Below are 19,222 nucleotides of genomic sequence, written 5' to 3'. Positions count from 1 at the left end.
AATACTCTGTGGGGTTTGCTCCTTTGTTTCTTTTAAGGATAATGAGTTAATCACATTCTAAGGTATTTTATGTCTGGATTTGGACATACATATTCTTCATTTCAAACAGTAAATGTATACTCAAAACCACTTAAGAACCTCATTTGGTGTGGTGCGTTTTTCTCACTAAACATGCTTTTGTCTTCTACACTACAGTTACATTACTGCACCTCCATCAGAATTATTCCATAATGCATGACATTAGTTTATGCTCTAGAGTCACTGAGAATAATCTAGCATGTTAAAATAGGATCTCCAGAGTTAAATATAAAGGAAGGATAATGTCATTTAAACTTGAAGATACAGTTCATTTAAGAACTGTTTTGATGGAAGTATCCTGCTCTCTACTAACAGCTTTCTTCCCTAGAGTACAGCTAAATATTAGAGCTTTATCTCTTCATTATTTTGTCTGGGTGTAACAATAGCTTTCTCCATCTTTGTATGTCAACCCTATAGAAGTTAGCAATCTGAATGAACAGTGTAGACATGTTTTTTTGGCTCTCTTTGATCTTTCTGTTCCACCTTCAAGGCTCAGATCTGTGCAAAGGTCAGAATTATTGGACAAAAATTTCCAGTTCAAGTTAATATTTGCTAAATATTCATTTTTAGCCACAGATATAGTCTGCAAGCAGTAATTTGTCTTCAGCCTTGGGAGAAGTGATAGTGGTTTCCTCATAGACATATTGTTTCTGTGTCAAATTGTTGTTGTAGTTACCATACTAACTTTCAGTTACAATAGGTTAAATTTAGCTTTAATGGAATTAAAAGTACACTAATGTATAGTTTAAGGAGGACATTGAATGTTATCTGTAATGGGGGAGCTTTTTAAACTATAGAGACCCTCACGAGGTTTCCTATATACATCCTAGATTTTAGTGTGACATTCATTGACTTTACAAGTACATAGACAAAAAAATATGTAAATCTCGTGTTACTTCAAGTCACTGAAAAAAACCCCAAAACAATCCACTGGGCTTTGTAAGACACACCTAATCAAAACAGTGAAGAGAAGCAAAGCTGACCTTTCACATCTTAAAGCGATGCAAGAGCCCTAAAAGTTAGAGACCAAAAAGTCAGTTGAAAGAAAACTGCTGTCATCCACTGATGTAAACTGATTTTAATATATTTTGGACAAGGACAGTAAAGAAGACCTCAAACATCCTCCTTATTTTTTTTTTTACCAACTTGTTTTCAGGTTGTTTCTTAGTATCAGAAGATGATCCTGGAATACCTCACACCCCTTTGAGAAGTCAGGGAAAGCTCTTTTGATTTGGTGGTATTAGCAATGAAAAGTAGAGCTATAGGTAACAAGACTACGAATTCTGGACTTGTTTTCAATTAAAGAGATGAGAAACAGAGTTGTCTTTCTTTCATGAAAAGCACAACAGTGTTTGTACTTTTAGCAAGACAGTATGGAATCCACCTAGATCATAGAATCATAGAATCATTAAATAGGGTTGGAAAGGATCTTAAGATCAACTAGTTCCAACACGCCTGCCATGGGCAGGGACACCTCACACTAGACCGTGTCACCCAAGACTCTGTGCAACCCAACCTTCAACACTTTCAGGCGTGGAGCTTTCACAGCTTCTTTGAGGAACCTGTTCCAGTGCCTCACCACCTTTACAGTAAAGAACTTTCTCCTTGTATCCAATATAATCTTCCCCTGTCTAAGTTTTAACCTGTCACTCCTTATCCTATCACTACAGTCCCTAATGAAGAGTCCCTGTCCAGCATCCTTGTAGGCCCCCTTCAAATAATTGTGATCGTCTCGTTCCACAGTCAGTAGAGATCTACACACTCCAGAGAATAAAATTCTCAGTACAACTTCTTTCATTCTTCATGAATTCTTCATTCATGTTTAAAATAGGTAAAATAAATCCCACTTCATGGCCTGTTACCACTAACGGCAAGGCTAACAGGGTGACAAGGTAAAAGGCATACAGCTATATTAGTAACTTCAAAAATTAGATGAGATGGAACTAAATAACAACTTTACTGAGAAGCATTCCTGCTTATTCTGTGTCTGGATGAGAGGGCTGAATGAGTATGCTTGCACGCAGTGGATCAGGGCCTGCAGTCACTGCAGTGGTATAGAATTGTATAGTCTGTTTCCTGCTCACAGAAGTTAGGTTTTACAAACCATTTACATCTGATCTGTAAGTCCAGGGGTTTTGTAAATGCAGTTGGTAACTTGGAAACAAGTTTAGCTTCAGGAAAGCATTAGCTATTGATTAGCAAGGTGAAGAAGTCCCTCGACCTACAGCTATATAGATCCACTTTCTTTTTTTTTTTTTTTTATCTCTCCCATGCAATCTTTCTACTTTTACGTTGATTAACCTTTTACTGTATTTTAAGTATTTTATTAATTTGGTTTTACATTTCTTCTCCTATTACTACATGGTTGCCTATCCTATTTGTAGTGAGTTTACATAGAATTACTTGAGCAGGGTGCACAAAGATTCTCAATGAGGCACAGTTTTAATTTGCGTGAATCAAATCCTACCTTACTGTGTTTCCCAAAGGACTCCCCTTCAGCATATTCAGAGACAACCCACAAACTGCCATTCCCTGTGTTCTATTAGTGAAGTCAAAACCCTGATAATTTTCATTATGGATCTACATGGCCGCAGTAATAGAGCATAACTTCATTCCCCTTAATCAGAATGTTAATTTTATTTCTCTTAAGCACCTCTGAGAAACCTACGAAGTCTTTACAACTTCATTTTTGCAGTAATTTGCAATTATTTTTGCCTCAAATTTGTGTACTCTCTCATTTGCATTAAATTGCCAGATGCTAAGGTGTTTAGTCTGACAAGGTGGTCGTCAGCCACTATAATACATCACTCATTTAATCCTTGGAATGTTTAACTTTTTCTTTCCCCTTCCACCCTAGCACCCTCCCTCTTCCTCCCAGATGCAGCTGCAGTCCATGCACAGGACACATGCGGTGAGACTCAGCTTGTTTGCCTTTAGCTGTCTAAAGTCTCGTATTTAATCTAAACAGTCTAGTTGTCGTCTATGGTCAATCTGAGAGACCAGGGCACTTCCATAAGACAACACATCCCATGTGTCTTAGATACTTTTGTTACACAGGTCAGCCCAGCCTCTGGAAGCACCTGTTTTTTTCCATGGTTCAGTGAGTTGAAAGTGATAGTTCAGTTTAAATTAATCTTAGATGCATATAGTTAGATGTGACCAATTCCATTTTGTGTGTGCCTACAGAGATCTGAGGATCCTGCCCTAATTCGTGTAGTGTTTTGGTATCCATCATCTCATTTTTATTAATTTTCTTTTATTTGGCTAACTTTTCTACCTTCCCATTACTTTCTGGTTTCTCTGTCTCTTCTGTCTTTCTCTCTTAACTTCCATCAATGTTTCTACTTTGATAATAATTAATTAATTATGTAAATAATTAAATAGATATTAAAAAAAAGGTTGGGGGAGAGGAACATCAGTTCTGTGCTCTAAAGATTTTGGGTCACTTTACAATGTCTAATATCAGAGAGATATTATTCTACCTAATTTAGATAGGATGCAAAATAAATGAAAACAGCATTAAAATATTACTGTTTTCCTAAGAAGTGCTAGCAAAGTTTTCTATCACAAGCCCATATGTAACTGTCCCCTCACTGGTTGGGGAGCAGCAATTAATTCACAGATACAGTTTTCAAAATGAAGTCTGGACTTTTTGATAATTCTAGCAAATATCAAGTGCTGTCATGTTAGGTCTACTCACTAGAAAAACCTATAAGCAATCCCTACCAAATAAAACAGGGCATAAGCAGTAAAGGAAACATGGGTGGAGATTTTTTTTCTAGATTACCACGGCAACACTTAGCATGTCACTGAAGAACAGATCCTCACCACCCCGCAACTAAGAGTTTTCAGTGTGAATATTGATTTTTATATATTTCATTTTCAGGTTATGTACCTTAAAATGCCTGTACAAGCGCTGCTTTTCAACACATGCTGAGCAGCCCTCTTGTGGTAAAAATTGGCATGATAAAATGTATTTCAGGTCAGGCCATCAAAAATGAGTGAGACACTAAAAATCCATAGTTGTTTCTGAAAGTCTCAGTCATAGTAAAAAGGAAGTATCTCTGAAACTTCCCTTCTTGTTTTTGGTCAGTCTTAGCTGACAACCAATGCACAACTCAGCTCTGTGAAAAAAAGGCAGTGCAAAATTTACCTCACAGAAGGAAGTCATTTTCATATATACTTCCTCTACATCATCCAAGAAATGAGATTGATTTTGAAAGTTGAAACATAATCATTACGTCTATTTGCTGGATGTGTATGTACCTGCCACAATACTGTGCTCATTCCAGCTCTCACACTGTAATCTTTAATAACAATGCTGTTGTCAGGTTTTGGTTACCCAAAAGGAAAAAAACCAAACAAACCCAAAACTCTAGTAAATGGGATTGGCTTAAAGGATTTAGCAGTAGTGAGAAATTAAATTTATTTTCAATTTATCCTATGTTGTTCAGTTTGCAAGCTGCATATCCCATCTATAGTTAGTTGAAAACAAATATTAAACCATGCACATTATCAGAGCAACAGAAACAGAGTCTGATTTATTTGAATAAACTTAGATGTTTGCCTTGTGGGCAATTGCTTCAAAAAAATCACCATATTGTCCTTTATAGTCAATGGAGATTTAGTCAGGGTAGTCATTGGTGTTTGCTGTATTGTTCACCCCATCCTAAAGTGAACATTTAAAATAGAACAGATATACCCTGACAAATAAGTGTGCATTTCTCTCAACTGCTTATTCTCTCTGATGATTCTCAAGGAATCAAGGATGTCCACTTTACATAGACATCTATACTGTAAATATCTAACCTTCCCTGAAGTGAATCTCATCAAGACAACCATATGTAGAAAACAAAACAAAAATCTCCTGTTGACAAGAAATTACTATTTTCAGTTCTCATGTTTTTCAGCCCATCATAACAGATACAAAATCTCTTACACGTTCCCTCAAAATGCCTTGTTGTGTTGTTTCAGATTACCCTTCTTGACAGCTGATTTAAAATAGCCTCTCTCTGACTAGTTGTAAATTTAAACATCTCTTTCTCCATTGCAGCTCTTCCAAGAATGCAACATGTAGAGATCATGGTCCTGGTCCATAATATATGTGCCTACTTCTTTTATGACCATACCTGTCCTAGTGTGTGTGACAAAAAATAAGCAGTGCCTCTGAATTGAGAGAGTCAGACAAGTGGTTTCCATGCTGAATGCCTCAACCCATGCATCAAGAAAGCTGGGCAAAAGAAGTGCTTTGGTGTCCTTACTAACACTCTTCACTAATAGAAAGGGATCCACACTGCATTGTGTACTTACACATGAAAATAAGGAACATCTGATCCAACTTCATCTTAGATAAATCCCATCCTACAAGTTTATGTTACTATCTGATTGTTCTCCAAAAGTGTACAGTCAACTTTCATTTAATATATTGTTCTGTTACCCTTTGTATACTACCAGACTGCAAAAGTTGCGTGTATTTCGGATGCGTAAAGCTGCCGGCCTGCCTCCAAGTTGTTCAATCTTTCGTTTGTCTGTGAATCAACACATTGCAATTGCCAGAGACAGCCAGTGCATCTTAATCTTTTTTTTGTTTATTTTTGCTTCAGTCAAGCAGCTGGTTTGTGCTGTAATTTCATTCTATCATGTCCGCTTTCCATCTTTGTGACGTGTCTCATAAAATGTGTTAAAAGTGACCTACCTTGGCCTGTTCACAATATGCTGAAAAAAATGCTAATCTTGTCATATTTAGCAGCTGCGTTCAGAAATGCTACTGTAAGCCTAAGAGGGCTAACCAGCACTCTTGCAAGATGTCAGAACTATCAACCATTACCCTGTAAGTGTACGCAATCCTGTGACATTACTGTGTTTGTATTACGCATGCTGCAAGTAAATGAATGGATATTAGCAGAGGGGTAACAAACAGAAAGCAGGCATTCATTTAGTTCTTGTTGCATGTAGAATATTCTCTTGTTCTGTGCTTTTGCTAATGCATCACAATCAAGGATTTAAGGTGGTTTTGTTTGTTTTAGTTTGAGTTTTTTTAATTTTTTTAATTATTGCTGTTGCTGCTTATGGTTTTGGATAGTATCTGTATAGAAGCTATTAATAGTTGCTGTTTATGACACAACAAAGAAGTGAGCCCTGGTCATATCGAGAATAAATGTTTCACCTGAAAATTTGGTAAAACAGGGGCAGTGCAAGAATTGAGTGAATCAGACTGCCATCTGGAGTAAAAATCAAACTTAGTGAAGTTATGTTAGTATAGACCCAGGGGTGAGGAAAGGCTGAGGTTAAACTAGTAGCAAAATTTTATGTGTGTAGCCAAAACTCATTGTCAAAGATTTGCTTATGGAGAGCAAGGTGTCTAGAAAAAAAAAAAATAAAAGCCATTTATAGTCACAGAATAGTTAGGGTTGGAAAGGACCTTAAGGTCAAGTTCCAACTCCCCTGCCATGGGCAATGACACCTCACACTAAACCATATCACCCAAGGCCTCGTCCAACCTGGTCTTGAACACTGCCAGGGATGGAGCACTCACAACCTCCCTGGTCAACCTATTCTAGTGCCTCACCACCCTAACAGGAAAGAATTTCCTCCTTATATCTAATCTAAACTTCCCCTGTTTAAGTCTAGACATTTGTGAATTAATAACTTTCTCATAGTGCACCTCAGTCTCTGTTACTTGTAAAAGAAGCCCACAGGATTCATTTAGATGAGGAGTACCTTTCAGAAATCTAATATACAATATGTTTCCTGATTAACTTTCCCCTGAATTTCACAGCAGCCTCATGAGTGTAAATCAACACTCTAAAAGATGTCCTGCCAAACAGATCCAACAGTCCAGCATTTTGCTGAACAATACGTAATAATTATCTTTGACATCATTAAGGAAGAAAGGTTATTTTGTAATTCGTAGCTGCATGCTTTATGTATTTTGCCTAGTAAAAAGAAAACAAACAAAAAAACAAACAGTAAACCAACACATTTTAAACATGAAAATAAATTTTCTATGTGATTGTGATTTTACATCTCCCCAAGGTATTTAAGTAATAGTCCAATGAAGATACTCAAAACATTCAGTCAATAGACTGACACTGTGCAAAAGCAGGTGAAAGAAACAGAGAATAGAACAGTGAGCAGATCCATGTCCTGTACTGAGAAAAGCTGAAGTCTAAGAAAGTTAGGTAAAATTAGGACCCCCAGAAGAGATAGTTTGAAATATGAGGTTCATTGCTTAATCTACAACCTGGTGCAGCATGGACTTCATGTTGGTGTTTTGTAGAGAAACAAATTTCACATTAAGTGCAGAGTTTCAGAAAGATGTCAGACTGGCAAATCTAAGGTGAAATCTTTTACCTAGTCAATGGCAAGAAGAGTTCAGTCTAAACAGGAGCCCAGAAAAATATCTGTACACTTCCAGTCAATATACTTAAACCTTCCAGCAACCTTCCACTGCTTTTGAAGTCCTTAGTCTGAAAATGTGATTTATGCATGGGAAAATTAAAAAGCGGTAATCACTTGCTGTGTTTAGGTATTACTTCAGGTCTTTGAAAACAATCTTACAGACCTAATTAAGCTTTTGGAAAATACATGTATCTGTCAGGAAGATTACTGAGGCTCCTGAAAGTCACATGTTAATTATGCTTAGCATCTTTGTGATAAAACACATACTTTGGTTTATTAAACATGAGCTATATTAAGTATTTCTATATTAATGACATCCTGTATCTTCATGGTTTGCTCTTTTATCTTTCTATTTTAAATATTGTCATGATTATTTTTTGCACATATTTATCACTGAGTTACAGCCAGAGATGGAATTCCTCTAATCTAAACTTTACAAGCCTACAGTGCATCAATTTGTATGCCAAACTCAGTCCAAATTCCCTCTGTAGTCAATGGAGAGACTTAGGATGTGATAAGGCTTTCCTTAGGGATAGATGATTCATCTTTATGCCTAAGTGCCTACTACTCTTCATAGACAACAAAGGGAATGTAGGTGTGGAAGTAATTTAACTCAAAATAGACATCATTGCAAATAACTCATAACTTTAAGCTAGTCAATATATGCATCAATAGATGCATTCAGTACATAACCGTAGGCTTTACAACAGGACTCACTTCTTAAAGAGGCATCTAGAGCAGTCAAGAACTATGTCTTAAAAGTGCATTTTTTTCTTCATCAGCTTTAGAGACATTATCTTAATAATTTCAGTATGTCTGAACCTTGGTGAGGTGAATGTTGTTCTACACGAGCATAAACCTTGATGTCTCCACTGCAAAAGGTTATATTTGACCAAATTAATTTCACTTAAGACTCAGCATTTAAACTGAACAATTCTCTTACTTTAAAGATGCTGACCTAAGTAGCAAAAGAGCAACTACACAGTCTTTCTTCAAAGGCTGTGGTTTGAAGATCATTTGATTCTCTTAACAGTTTGTGGTATTTTGTCTCAAAAAAGCTGGGTGGTAAGAACCTATAAGATGAAAGCAACAAACTCTGTCAGAGTAAAAATTATACTGTATTTTATCCTTAGCTTCATAGCACGTCTGCTAAATCTCATGTAAGTTACAATGGTTTTCTTTGAGCTACATGACTTTGCAATTAGTCCAGCAGAAGCAGGTAACACATCTTCAGTGCAGTGGAGATTCCTGGATCTGATGGGAGAGTAAGCTGTAACCAACATTTTCCTCTCTTTCTCAGAGACAGAAAAAAGAATGACAACCACAAATTTCCTTATACAATTGATTCTGGAGCCTCAGGTCCCCTGATGTTGAGGACCCATGTTTTCTGATGGTCTCCTTCATTCTTTCCAAATGGCATCATCATGTATCCAGCTCAGTGGTTCTTACAGTTGTATCTACAGGCTCTCAATCTAGAGATGCGTCTTTGTTACATCACATTCAGAGTAGCTGGAAGAGCCTATTTAGACCATTTAGAACTCATTGGTCCTTGTTCCCTATTGCACAGTTGCTCAAAATACTTTTTTTTTTTTTCATCTGATGCACAGTTCCTGTGTTTGTTTAGATCATGGCATTAATTTGTCTTCTAGAAACATGTTTTAAAATGTGGAATAGGGACACACTGGAATATTAAGTTGAAATCACTGGAAATCCTACTCAGCAATGCAATGTGACGTGTATCTTCATTTCCACTTCATGCCCAGTAATGTCCTACGTGATATCTGTAGACACTTTAGCAATCTCCTTAATAAGCATGGATGTGCAGTGAAAGAATAAGGTATGGTTCTTTCAGATGCTGATCAAAGTTAGACAACCTTTCTTCTTTCTATTCCTTTTACAATAAGGATGGGGTTTTACATAATTCAATAGAGGAGTGAGGAAAAACAGAGGACACAAGTATTTGTGTTTCTTGTATTAATACTTTATGGAAAGGCCACATTCATAGTTATGCTATTGGAGAAAACTTTACGCTTAGACTGTTTCTAAGGAAAATGGCAGCTGAAAAATAGAATGTCAGTTTGAAAAAAAAAAAAAACAACAAGCAAAAACACAACAATGTTCATTTTTTTAAAGTTACCTAAGACATTCCTCCACCTGTTGGAATGTAAACAAGGCTTTGGCTAGAAGTTTTGGAGAACATATCTCTTCTAAACAACCAGTTTAAGCCTGATTGATTACTGTCCTTAAAACTTTTGGATCCATGAACCAAGTTTCTTGCTGGTCTGAAAGAGTATATGAAGAAAAGAAGATGGAAATCTTTGGCTGCTATGTGCCTGAGAATTTTGCTGTATACCTTATAGCTTCTTAATTTCACTATTGGACACAAGCATACTTATCTCACAGGTGCTGCTTTAAGACTTTTTAATTCTTCCTAATGCTCTTGAAAAAACATAGTAGATTATCATCCACACAGTCATTAGTATCTCTCATGTTTTTCTTATCATTAAAATATTCTTTTCCTCTTCTTAGCTCTTAATCTATAAACTTCAGAATGTGTTATTTCTTAGATTTAATTTATTTCCTTCCTGACTTTTATGGCAATATTGAAGACAGCATCTTAAATAAGCTGATGATAGCATTATATTTCAAGATCCTACAAATTAACTGTATGATTAATCAGATATAATTAATTCCAGAAAACTGACAATAGAAAAAATCTTGCTCTGCATCTTTCCCAAAATTAATCTCCTGTGACTATGGTGAGATACAACATACTAATAGACAATTCTGTTGTGATTTTTAAATCAAAGTAACATTTATCCTTTTGTTGCCATTAATTCTGAGGGTTATAAAGGTATAAAGGGTAAGAGACTTTGAGAGATACTTCATTTTCCAGGTTACTACCTTAATTTTATTTTTTATTCCTTGGCTAGTTTATGATGCTTATGTTCTTTGCATCCTTTTTTGTTTACAGGTACAGTATTATTCCATAATCTTTTCCACAATATTTCTGTCCCTTTTCATTAATCTGATTACATATCCATAGAGAAAAAGGACTAGAATAGACCTTGAAGGTTTTTTAGGCCATTACGTTGAATCATTTCTATATATCTTACTTTTTCCACAGATCGCCAGAGTTGGAGACTGTGTATGCTCTTCCTCAATGAGTTCCAGGGCTGTTCTGTCTTATTAAAAAACTTCTGGTCAATGCCCAATTTGATAATTAGCAAGAATTGTGTTCTCTGGGTTATGAGGTCTTCCAGCACACTTGAGATTTGGTGTGCATTTGGTGTTCATCATGTGTGTTTAGTACAATCCCAGGACAAGGGGTGGGATATATTTATCACCATTAGTATGCAAAATGTGACTGTGGGACACCAGCAATGGACTGATGTCTCGTTTGCAGTTTAGTATTGAATATAACAACATATATTCACTGAGTTCTTGGAGATGTATTAATTACGTCCTCACTTTCAGTAAGACAAACCCATCATTTTGGGGATTTTGTTGAACATGTGTTATCAAATTCAGTGTGTCTGCAATATACCATGTAGATACAAGCAGAGTTAACATTTGAATTTTTAAAAGTATTCTCTTCCAAAAATCTTTATGGCTTTTTACCTTCCTTTACACTCCATCTAGCTCCTTAACTTACTTGAAGGAAATCAGTCTTACTTTTTCCCCTTTGAAAATGTCCTGGAGGTTACTTTACTTTGTTTATAATAAAACACTTGCCTTATTTTCAGATCAACATTTTCATTCTCTTGGGTCTTTTTTGCTGAGCAATCAGCAAATGACACTGACCAAGACGTACATAAGTCTTGGCTGGATCCCTGCTTTTGGGGAATTACATCCATACTCAGTTAAGTGCTTACAGGGACACACATTCATTTCCAGCTCTTTTGTTTATGCTTTGTTTAATTTCCTTCTAAAATGTATTTATTCTGATGCCATTGAAAATAGTTACACAGTGGAATTACACTTCAGTTTCCAGAAATATACATGAGATCAAAATCGAGGCCTTGGAGAACAGTCATGAGTATAAGAACATACAGGGCGTTTTATCTTTATTTGTATTGCTGGTTTGGATTTTTTTTCTATGTAGAGATAAATTCACACATACACACAAAAAAAGTGATTTCAAACACTCCACTGGGATTAAGCAATTGGGTGAGAGGTTTATTATGGTGTTGTGGTAGCAGTCTGAATCCCTTAGCAAGATTAATCTCCTCATGTTTGGCATGTTAGAAAATATTACTGATTGTAATAATGCAAATTAAAATAGCAGTACAAAGTATTAAGCATTACTAGTGTGCTATTATTGTAGCAGTGTGAAGAAGTGGGAGCAAACTACAGTGTGTGTGAAATCACTGTTTGGGAACAAATGGGAATATTGTATATTTGTTTGTATAATTATCCAGTGTATGTATATCCCAACAGACAAGCAACAAAATATTTTCTGTTCTCTTCTTTAATTAAAGCACAAGTTGTTTATTACAAGGCTGCATTAAAATTCTTTCACTCTATTATAACAGGAGACTGGCTCGCTCTACACTACTGCTTATCCCCTTGTTTGGAATTCACTACACGGTGTTTGCTTTTTCTCCTGAAAATGTCAGTAAGCGGGAGAGACTAGTGTTTGAATTGGGACTGGGATCTTTCCAGGTGATTATACAGTGAATTCTGCTTCTATTAAAAAGAAATTTCTTTTCATTATAACTATTTTGCATGCACAGCTCTCAGACTGTGTGTATATGTTTTGTATACTAGGATTTTGGTTTTGTTTGTTCTAAATCCATCTATTTTCTAGCATTTACTGAAAGTTTTCAATTACATTTTTTTTTTCTCTCCCATTTACCTAGGGTTTTGTTGTTGCTGTTCTCTATTGTTTCTTGAATGGGGAGGTAAGACTTTTAATATTTAACCTCCCCCACTCACCAACCCCATTCCATTTCCTTGTGGGAATAACCACTCTTCTAAACCTTCACTGTAATTCATTGTATGCCATATTCCCTAATACCTTAGGCTGAATCTCACAGGATCTCAGAAAAAGAAAAAGATGTGCAGTGTCTTTATTAAACCAAAGTATTGGCCTTGCCAGAGATGATGTCTCAGATTAATGTTTGCTAACAGAGACAGGGACTGTACTGGTTTCTTTAGCTATGTCATCCCAGGTGCAGGACTTTGCATTTTGTTAAAAAGTTCATGCAGTTCTTGCTGTAAATTGTCTTTCCTTGTGAAACGTCCACCTCACCACCCAGATTGGTGTTATCAGCCCATCTCTGGTGAGGGTGCTTTCAACCCCATCGTTCAGATAATTTATAAAGATGTTGAAGAGCATGGAGTTCAGCATCGATCTCCGAGGACCCCACTGGTTAAAGTCTCCCAGCCTGAGTAAAAGTTGTCACCCTCTGATTGTGGCCTGTTAGCCAATTTCCTGCCCATTTTGCAGGCCGCCTACCTAATCTATGTCTTGCCAGCTTGCCTAGGAGGAGACCGTGGGAAACATTGTCAAAGGCTGTATTGAAGTCCAAGTAAACATTATCAACTGCTCTTTCCATGTCATCAGAAAACATTTTCTTGTAGAAGATGATCATGTTAGTCTGGTATGCCTTTGAGAAATCATTGCTGGCCTTTCCCAATCACCTGCTTAACTTGGTTTAAGATAGTTTCTGGGAGGTCTTGTTCCATTATTTTCCCAGAGCCTGAAGGGGAGAAGGAGAGAGAGAAAGAGGGAGAGGGGGAGAGAGAAGAAGAGGGAGAGTGAGAAGGAGGGGTAGAGATGCCATGTCCTGTTACTGATGATGCACCAAGCAGGTGCCATGCCCTGTTGCTGATGTTTCACCCAACAGATAGCCATGCCCTGTTTGCATTTCTGGTTGCTAGCCATCCCCAGGAGACAGTTAGATGTGGCTTCGCACAGTTTAAGCTGGCCGTGGAGACAGCCGTCACCACAGAACCATTGCCCACTCTTCTCGTGAGACCTGACTTTTACCAGCTGGCCCCTCCAGACATACAGCCCAAGAGTGTCAGGTGCCCAGAAATGCCCTCAGACATTGCCTGGGTACCTTGCAAGCCTCACACTCCTCTCAGCACATGACAGCTGCTGCTGCTAGCATCAGTGTTCCACTTCACCCACTCTGATCTGCAAATTGACATCCCCCTGACTTTGTTTATCAGACTGAATACCTGAGGTAACTGTTTTCTGAATAAATGGAAAAACAGTCCCTCCTCAAGGCTTCCCTAAGATGAATATCTACAGTTCATCCATTCTCTGTTCCACTAATACACATCTACTATGCAGTCCAACAGAAGAAGGCTTGTCTTAAAATCACCTTTAGTTTTTAAAGAGCCTGAAACTATTTCTTTCTACCAGTTGTGGTGCAGTAGGTTTTTTATGCTTGGTCACATATAGCATGCCATAGCTGCTCTCTTGTACAAAAGGTCTCTAACTCCTTGATCCAAGTGATTCCTTTGCAGATAGCCATAACAATCTCCAAGTTTATCAAACAAATTTATAGGTCACCTTTGCTCATGGGCTTATCCTGTTAAAGGACCCACAGGTCTGTTAAAACATTATTCATAGCTCGGTCCCAGGAAGCTCAGAAGGTGAGTTCAGGATCATGACTTTCTGGAATTAATGGCATTAGTGTCATTCATACTTCACCAGCTGACATTACTGGATAGACAACTCTGTCACCTACAGCTGTTGTTTCATCTATTACCTTCCATGAGTGCTAAAAAACTAAAGTCTTGTCTAAAACTAATCTGCACATAAGCACTTTCCAAGGTAACATGTGGAGTGTGTCAGATTTCCTGTAACCACTTGGAGGGAGTGTGGTGATGGGTTTTAGCCAGACTAATATAACCAAATTAATTGAAACCTTTTTATCTCTCAAGACATTAGAGAATGTCTTGTGATCCTGCAAAATTATTTAGGTAAGAAAGGGTTCACCTTTAGTATATTAACATTGCTTGATATTAATCTCTAGATATTAATCTCTGTCTGTATTTTACTGAAAATAGGAATTGAGAGGTAGTAGAAGGAGAATGTAAGTTTTCCAGTTGGATTTTTCCTCCCTGTAGTTTGTGTATATACAATTGAACCACTTGTTTAGCATTTTGGCATATGCTGATTCATTTTGATACTTATATTAGTCTAGAAAAATCTAGCGATGATTGTTAAAGACAAGAACTCAGCAGCTGATTGGAGACTGAAAAAATGTATTAAGAAAAATATCTCTATGCATTTACTTGCTCTTAAACAATTTCATTGAGGAGTATGCTACTGGGTACTGTCAGGAGTGAGTAATAGACTGAGCAAATGTTGGTCTAGTATGATATTTCTTATATTAAATACTTACTATCTTATTTATAGATGTATTTATGTACATACATGTACTTTTAGCAGGATTGCCAGGAAACCGGTGATGAACGAAAAGTAGAAAAGCTGTATAATTATTTGCTTATTTTCTAATTGAAATTCTGACATGAATTGTTTTACTCTTGGTGACTTACTGTGGATGCCTATGAAAAAAATCTCAAGGAAAAGGAGGCTGTCACAGATGTATATTAGTCCAAGAGCTATTGACTGCTTAGAAGCGATATGAAAGCAGGGCACAAAGTTTTCAATAGACATTCATCCATTAATTGCAGGTGAGAGACAAGCTGCCTGTATGGAAAGGTTATTTCATTTCTTGTCTAGTACCTTTTGGTTGCTGGTTTCTTTGGCTCCTTGTTATGTATTTGGTACTGCCTGTTGATGAAAACAGGATATTCTTCCAAGAAGCTAGCTCAAGAGCTGTGTTGGAATTGGTGTTGAACAGGTCTTCCATGCACCTGTGAGCTGATACTAAATTATTTGAAGTCAGAGACACAGAATCCAGGCTGTTGTTCCCTCTGCATGCATGGACCTCTTCCATAAATGGGGAAATCACTTCAGATTTTCCTGGTGAGGAGTTTAGTAATAGTCTTAAAGATAGTTCCATCAAATTGGTGGTTTTTTCTAATCTTGATAGTTTGTCAGCATGTCCCTCGAGCGGCTAAGTACATAAAAAATGACCTTTTGAAGTTTCTCCCTAAAGGTGCAATCAGAAATAAAGAGAAAATGGAGGAGCTGGAAAGTCAACCGGTATTTTGCTGTGGATTTCAAACATCGTCATCCTTCTCTAGCGAGCAGCGGAGTGAACGGGGGGACACAACTCTCCATTCTGAGCAAGAGCAGCTCTCAGATTCGGATGTCCAGCATAAATGCGGAGAACCTAGCGACATGAGCAGCTAAAGAAAACACATCAATCAACAAGCAAACCAAAAACCATCCCTTAAAAAAAAAAAAAAAATCATAGTTTTGGTGGTGGTGTAGGCCTTTTTCCTTTCCTTTCCCTTTTCCCTATTCCCTTTTCCCTTTTCCTTTTTCCCTTTTCCCTTTCCCTTCTTTTACTTTCCTTTGTGATAAAAGCAAAGGAAATGTGTGTATATATATCTTTTTAATAATCACTGTAAATACCCAAGTGTACTCAAGGCCATTAACACAAAAATGTTTAAAAGATAGCCAAGCCTACCCACTCCATGATTTACATTTCAGAGCATCTGCAAGTAATCCGTTGTCTGTCAAAAGTAACAGTGATTGCGTGCAGTTGTGATCCTTGGTTGCCAAACTGATACTAATCTGTGAATGGACATGACCACTGTTATTTTTCATATTGCTTTCCGTTTTGGTTTGGATTGACTTTTTTTTTTTTTTTGGCCTAGTCAAACATATCTTAGCGTGTCCCTATCTTTTGGCACGTGAATTTCTGCAGTGTTTCTCTTTTGAGTCTTAGGATGGAGCTAATATGCTTGGGTTAATCTAACCAGCTGATTCAGGAAGAACTCCAGAAAATTAAGCTCATGGCTGGATTTAGTCAAATGTTTCCAGTGGACTTAAAAGAAAGTTGTGTGCCAATGTGGAGCTGCATAGCTACCATCAATCAGTGTGGGGACTTCAGGCAAGAGAGATGGGATCAGCTTCTTCCTTACCCAGGGACACTTGTAAGAAAATGCTTTTTGCTCTAGCTAAGCTGTGAATTTTCTAAAAGGGCCATGTAGTTGAGATATATCTATATTTTTGGCATTGACTGATTGATGATAGATTGATTATTTGGATTCTTTAAATAATAAAAATAACTGGCCCCTCCCTCCCACCTTAGGAGCAAAAATCAGTTCCAGGGTGGCCTTTCCCTCCAGATAACCTTGAACCTTCTGCATCTGTGTCCAAATGTGGTATGGTTTCGGGTAGTGCTGTCAGAGTGTGATGCCTTTGCAACCTGGTTGACTTCTGTGTGTTGACTTTTCCTTGCCATTACAAGAGGCACAAGAAGGATCTGGCATGATCATCCTGGAATTTGGTGAGCAACTAAATTGAACAATACAATGGCATAGAAGGAAAAGTTAAAAGACTTTGTATGACTTCCCACACCTGGCAGTTTTCTCTCTTTCGGGATATCCTGTTTGTTTAACCACCAGTGGTCTTACTGCTTTTCTTTGAGAGGAATTAAAATGTTCTCTCAAACTTTGCCTTGTAGCTAAAGCCACGACTGGTACTTATCTACTTCAGTTAAATGTCAATGATGTCAATTCTTGAAAGTCTTTATACAGTGCATAAAGGCTTTGAGGACTGTCCTAGCACTGACTTCATTTTGGATTTATGAACTGATATTATATATAAAAATATATATATGTGCGTGTATGTGTATGCATATATATATATAAAAAGTCAAAAATGAAAATGACACTTTAAATGTGAAGTTTTGAACTGAAACTAATAGTAACCAGGAAATTTAAAATTCAGGCTTGTTCTTTGGTGTTAGTTGATGGGATTATGACCTAAACAAATAAATGAAAGACTCAGAATTTTAGTCAGCTCACTGTAAGCTTTTAATTTTACTGACTTTTGTTTAGGTAAAAAAAATGTTAATGTCATTTTAATCATAGGTTTTAAAAAAAAAAATACTAATTCCTTGGTTTTAAAAGGAGAAAAAAAAGGTCTCAGTTGTGAAATAAATATTAATAAGAATAATAATTAACACATATAGTGTTTTATGGGCATAAACTGCTCTCAATTGTAGCAGTGTAAATGAATGTAAAAATAATTTGAAACAGGCAGAAATATTGACTGATGTCATATTGGTACAGGATTATGCTCTTATGAGATACACCCATGTCAGGTGAAATCTACCCTTGCTGGGAGGACCAGCAAAACAATTTAAATAATTTACATTTCACTCCAGTATCTTCAGTGAGAGTTCTATGATCCAGATATATATCTTTATTTTTTCAAGTCTTTGCACTGATTTGCTGCTCCAAGAGCAGAATTTGTCCCCTTCTGCCAGACTCCCTGCAAAAGTCACTAAAGTATTTTTAACTGATAGATTGGAGCTTCCTGTCTCATTAGCTGCTGCTAAAAGCTGTTTTAGAAAGTTTCCCAAGGAATCATGCACTTTGCAGTCTGAAAAGACATGGAAGATGGGGAAAGAGTTCTATCAGGTAAATGCATAGGTAGACAATTTTTAAATGACTGTTTAATGTTAGATGAACTGATGACATTAGGTTTGTATTTTTTGTAGTATGGGTTTTCACAAAGTATTATATTAACAATAATTTAAGTGTATTATTTAAGAGAATAAAAAATAGATTTTGCATAAATGGCTAGTAGCCAATTTTCAGGCATTAATAATTGAGAACTTTTGAGAAAAAGGTGTTGAATTCCTGTCTCTAGCTGGAGACTTTTTCCATGTTTCAGTCCAGAGCAAGAAGGCGTTTGGATTTTTAATTTTGTTTCTGTTGTTGTTGAGTTTTTTTCTGAACTTATTTCTTTATTCTGTTGTTTTCCTGGCTGTCCTGCAGTGCTCTGCAACATGAGTTGGTGGATCTCAGTCCTGTGCCTTGTGGGCAAATGTTCACAATACCAAAACCACCCTCCAGTCACGCACACCAGAGACCAGGTGCTCAGCTAAATTAAAATCACGGGGAAACTGTTGTTACTGTTAGAACAAAGCCACTTCACTTTGGCTTGGGATTTGACCTCAACACATTATTATAATTTTTGGCAGCCTGAGCAGGAGAGTCCAAAGGCTGAATATTCATGAAAACCTGGACTTGCTCCTTAGATTTGTAGAGCCAGTGCTCAGGAGCAAGAAAAGTTGGAGGGCAGTGGAGGGAAAATTTCTGCTGTTGCAGACCCTGTGTTTTGTGTTCAGTGGACAAATTCAATTCTTTGTTACCTTTCACCAGCACTGTATTTACTGGAAGAAATGGTATCTCTCTGCATATTTAATATACCGTTTCTTACAAAAGAAACCCTTCTCTCATGATTTTTTTGGTGATGATTTGAAGTGCTGATGCAGTTGAAAATGTGGCTTTTGTTAGTCACTCAAACTTTCTCAGTATTAATGAGAAAGGTCATACTTCAGGTGTATATAGTTATCTAAATAAGGTTCTGATGCCATCAGACAAATTAGTTCTTAAGAAATCTCTCTGTTGAATGTAACCTGAAGATTCTGAGCATGCGTGGCCACCATTCACAGTGGCTGTCATTTCTATTTGTTTCAGTCTGGAACAAACCAACAGGTGGTTTGCTTCTAAGTGTGTGTAAATATAAATTGAGTGTAGCAGTGCTTTGATTTTTTTCACTGTGAAACATATTTTGAAGCTCTAAAGGCTATGTTATTAAAAACAGTACATAATTAAAAGAAACACAGATGTG

The 19,222-nt window shown here is 36.9% G+C and overlaps 1 protein-coding gene across 8 annotated transcripts in view; it reads left to right on the top strand.

Moving 5' to 3' along the window:
• ADCYAP1R1 (ADCYAP receptor type I) overlaps positions 1-19,222 on the top strand; it is a 140,467-nt gene extending 121,245 nt beyond the window's left edge. Inside the window, exons 15-19 of one of the 8 annotated variants that reach the window (XM_061354772.1) lie at positions 2,936-2,989; positions 5,825-5,908; positions 12,015-12,144; positions 12,342-12,383; positions 15,551-19,222. In XM_061354772.1, the coding sequence (XP_061210756.1) occupies positions 2,936-2,989; positions 5,825-5,908; positions 12,015-12,144; positions 12,342-12,383; positions 15,551-15,760 (520 nt within the window). In that variant the 3' untranslated portion in view covers positions 15,761-19,222. The remainder of the gene's footprint in view (positions 1-2,935; positions 2,990-5,824; positions 5,909-12,014; positions 12,145-12,341; positions 12,384-15,550) is intronic. The other 7 variants (XM_061354773.1, XM_061354775.1, XM_061354774.1 and 4 more) reach the window with 7 other exon arrangements.

The sequence above is a fragment of the Neopsephotus bourkii genome, unplaced genomic scaffold (genome assembly GCF_033783945.1).
Source record: "Neopsephotus bourkii isolate Nb327-2 ecotype Australia unplaced genomic scaffold, CSIRO-AGI_Nbou_v1 NB_745, whole genome shotgun sequence".
In the NCBI taxonomy this organism is placed as follows: domain Eukaryota; kingdom Metazoa; phylum Chordata; class Aves; order Psittaciformes; family Psittacidae; genus Neopsephotus; species Neopsephotus bourkii.
Note: the sequence above shows the minus strand (reverse complement) of the source record. Positions and strands in the feature narration are given on the sequence as shown.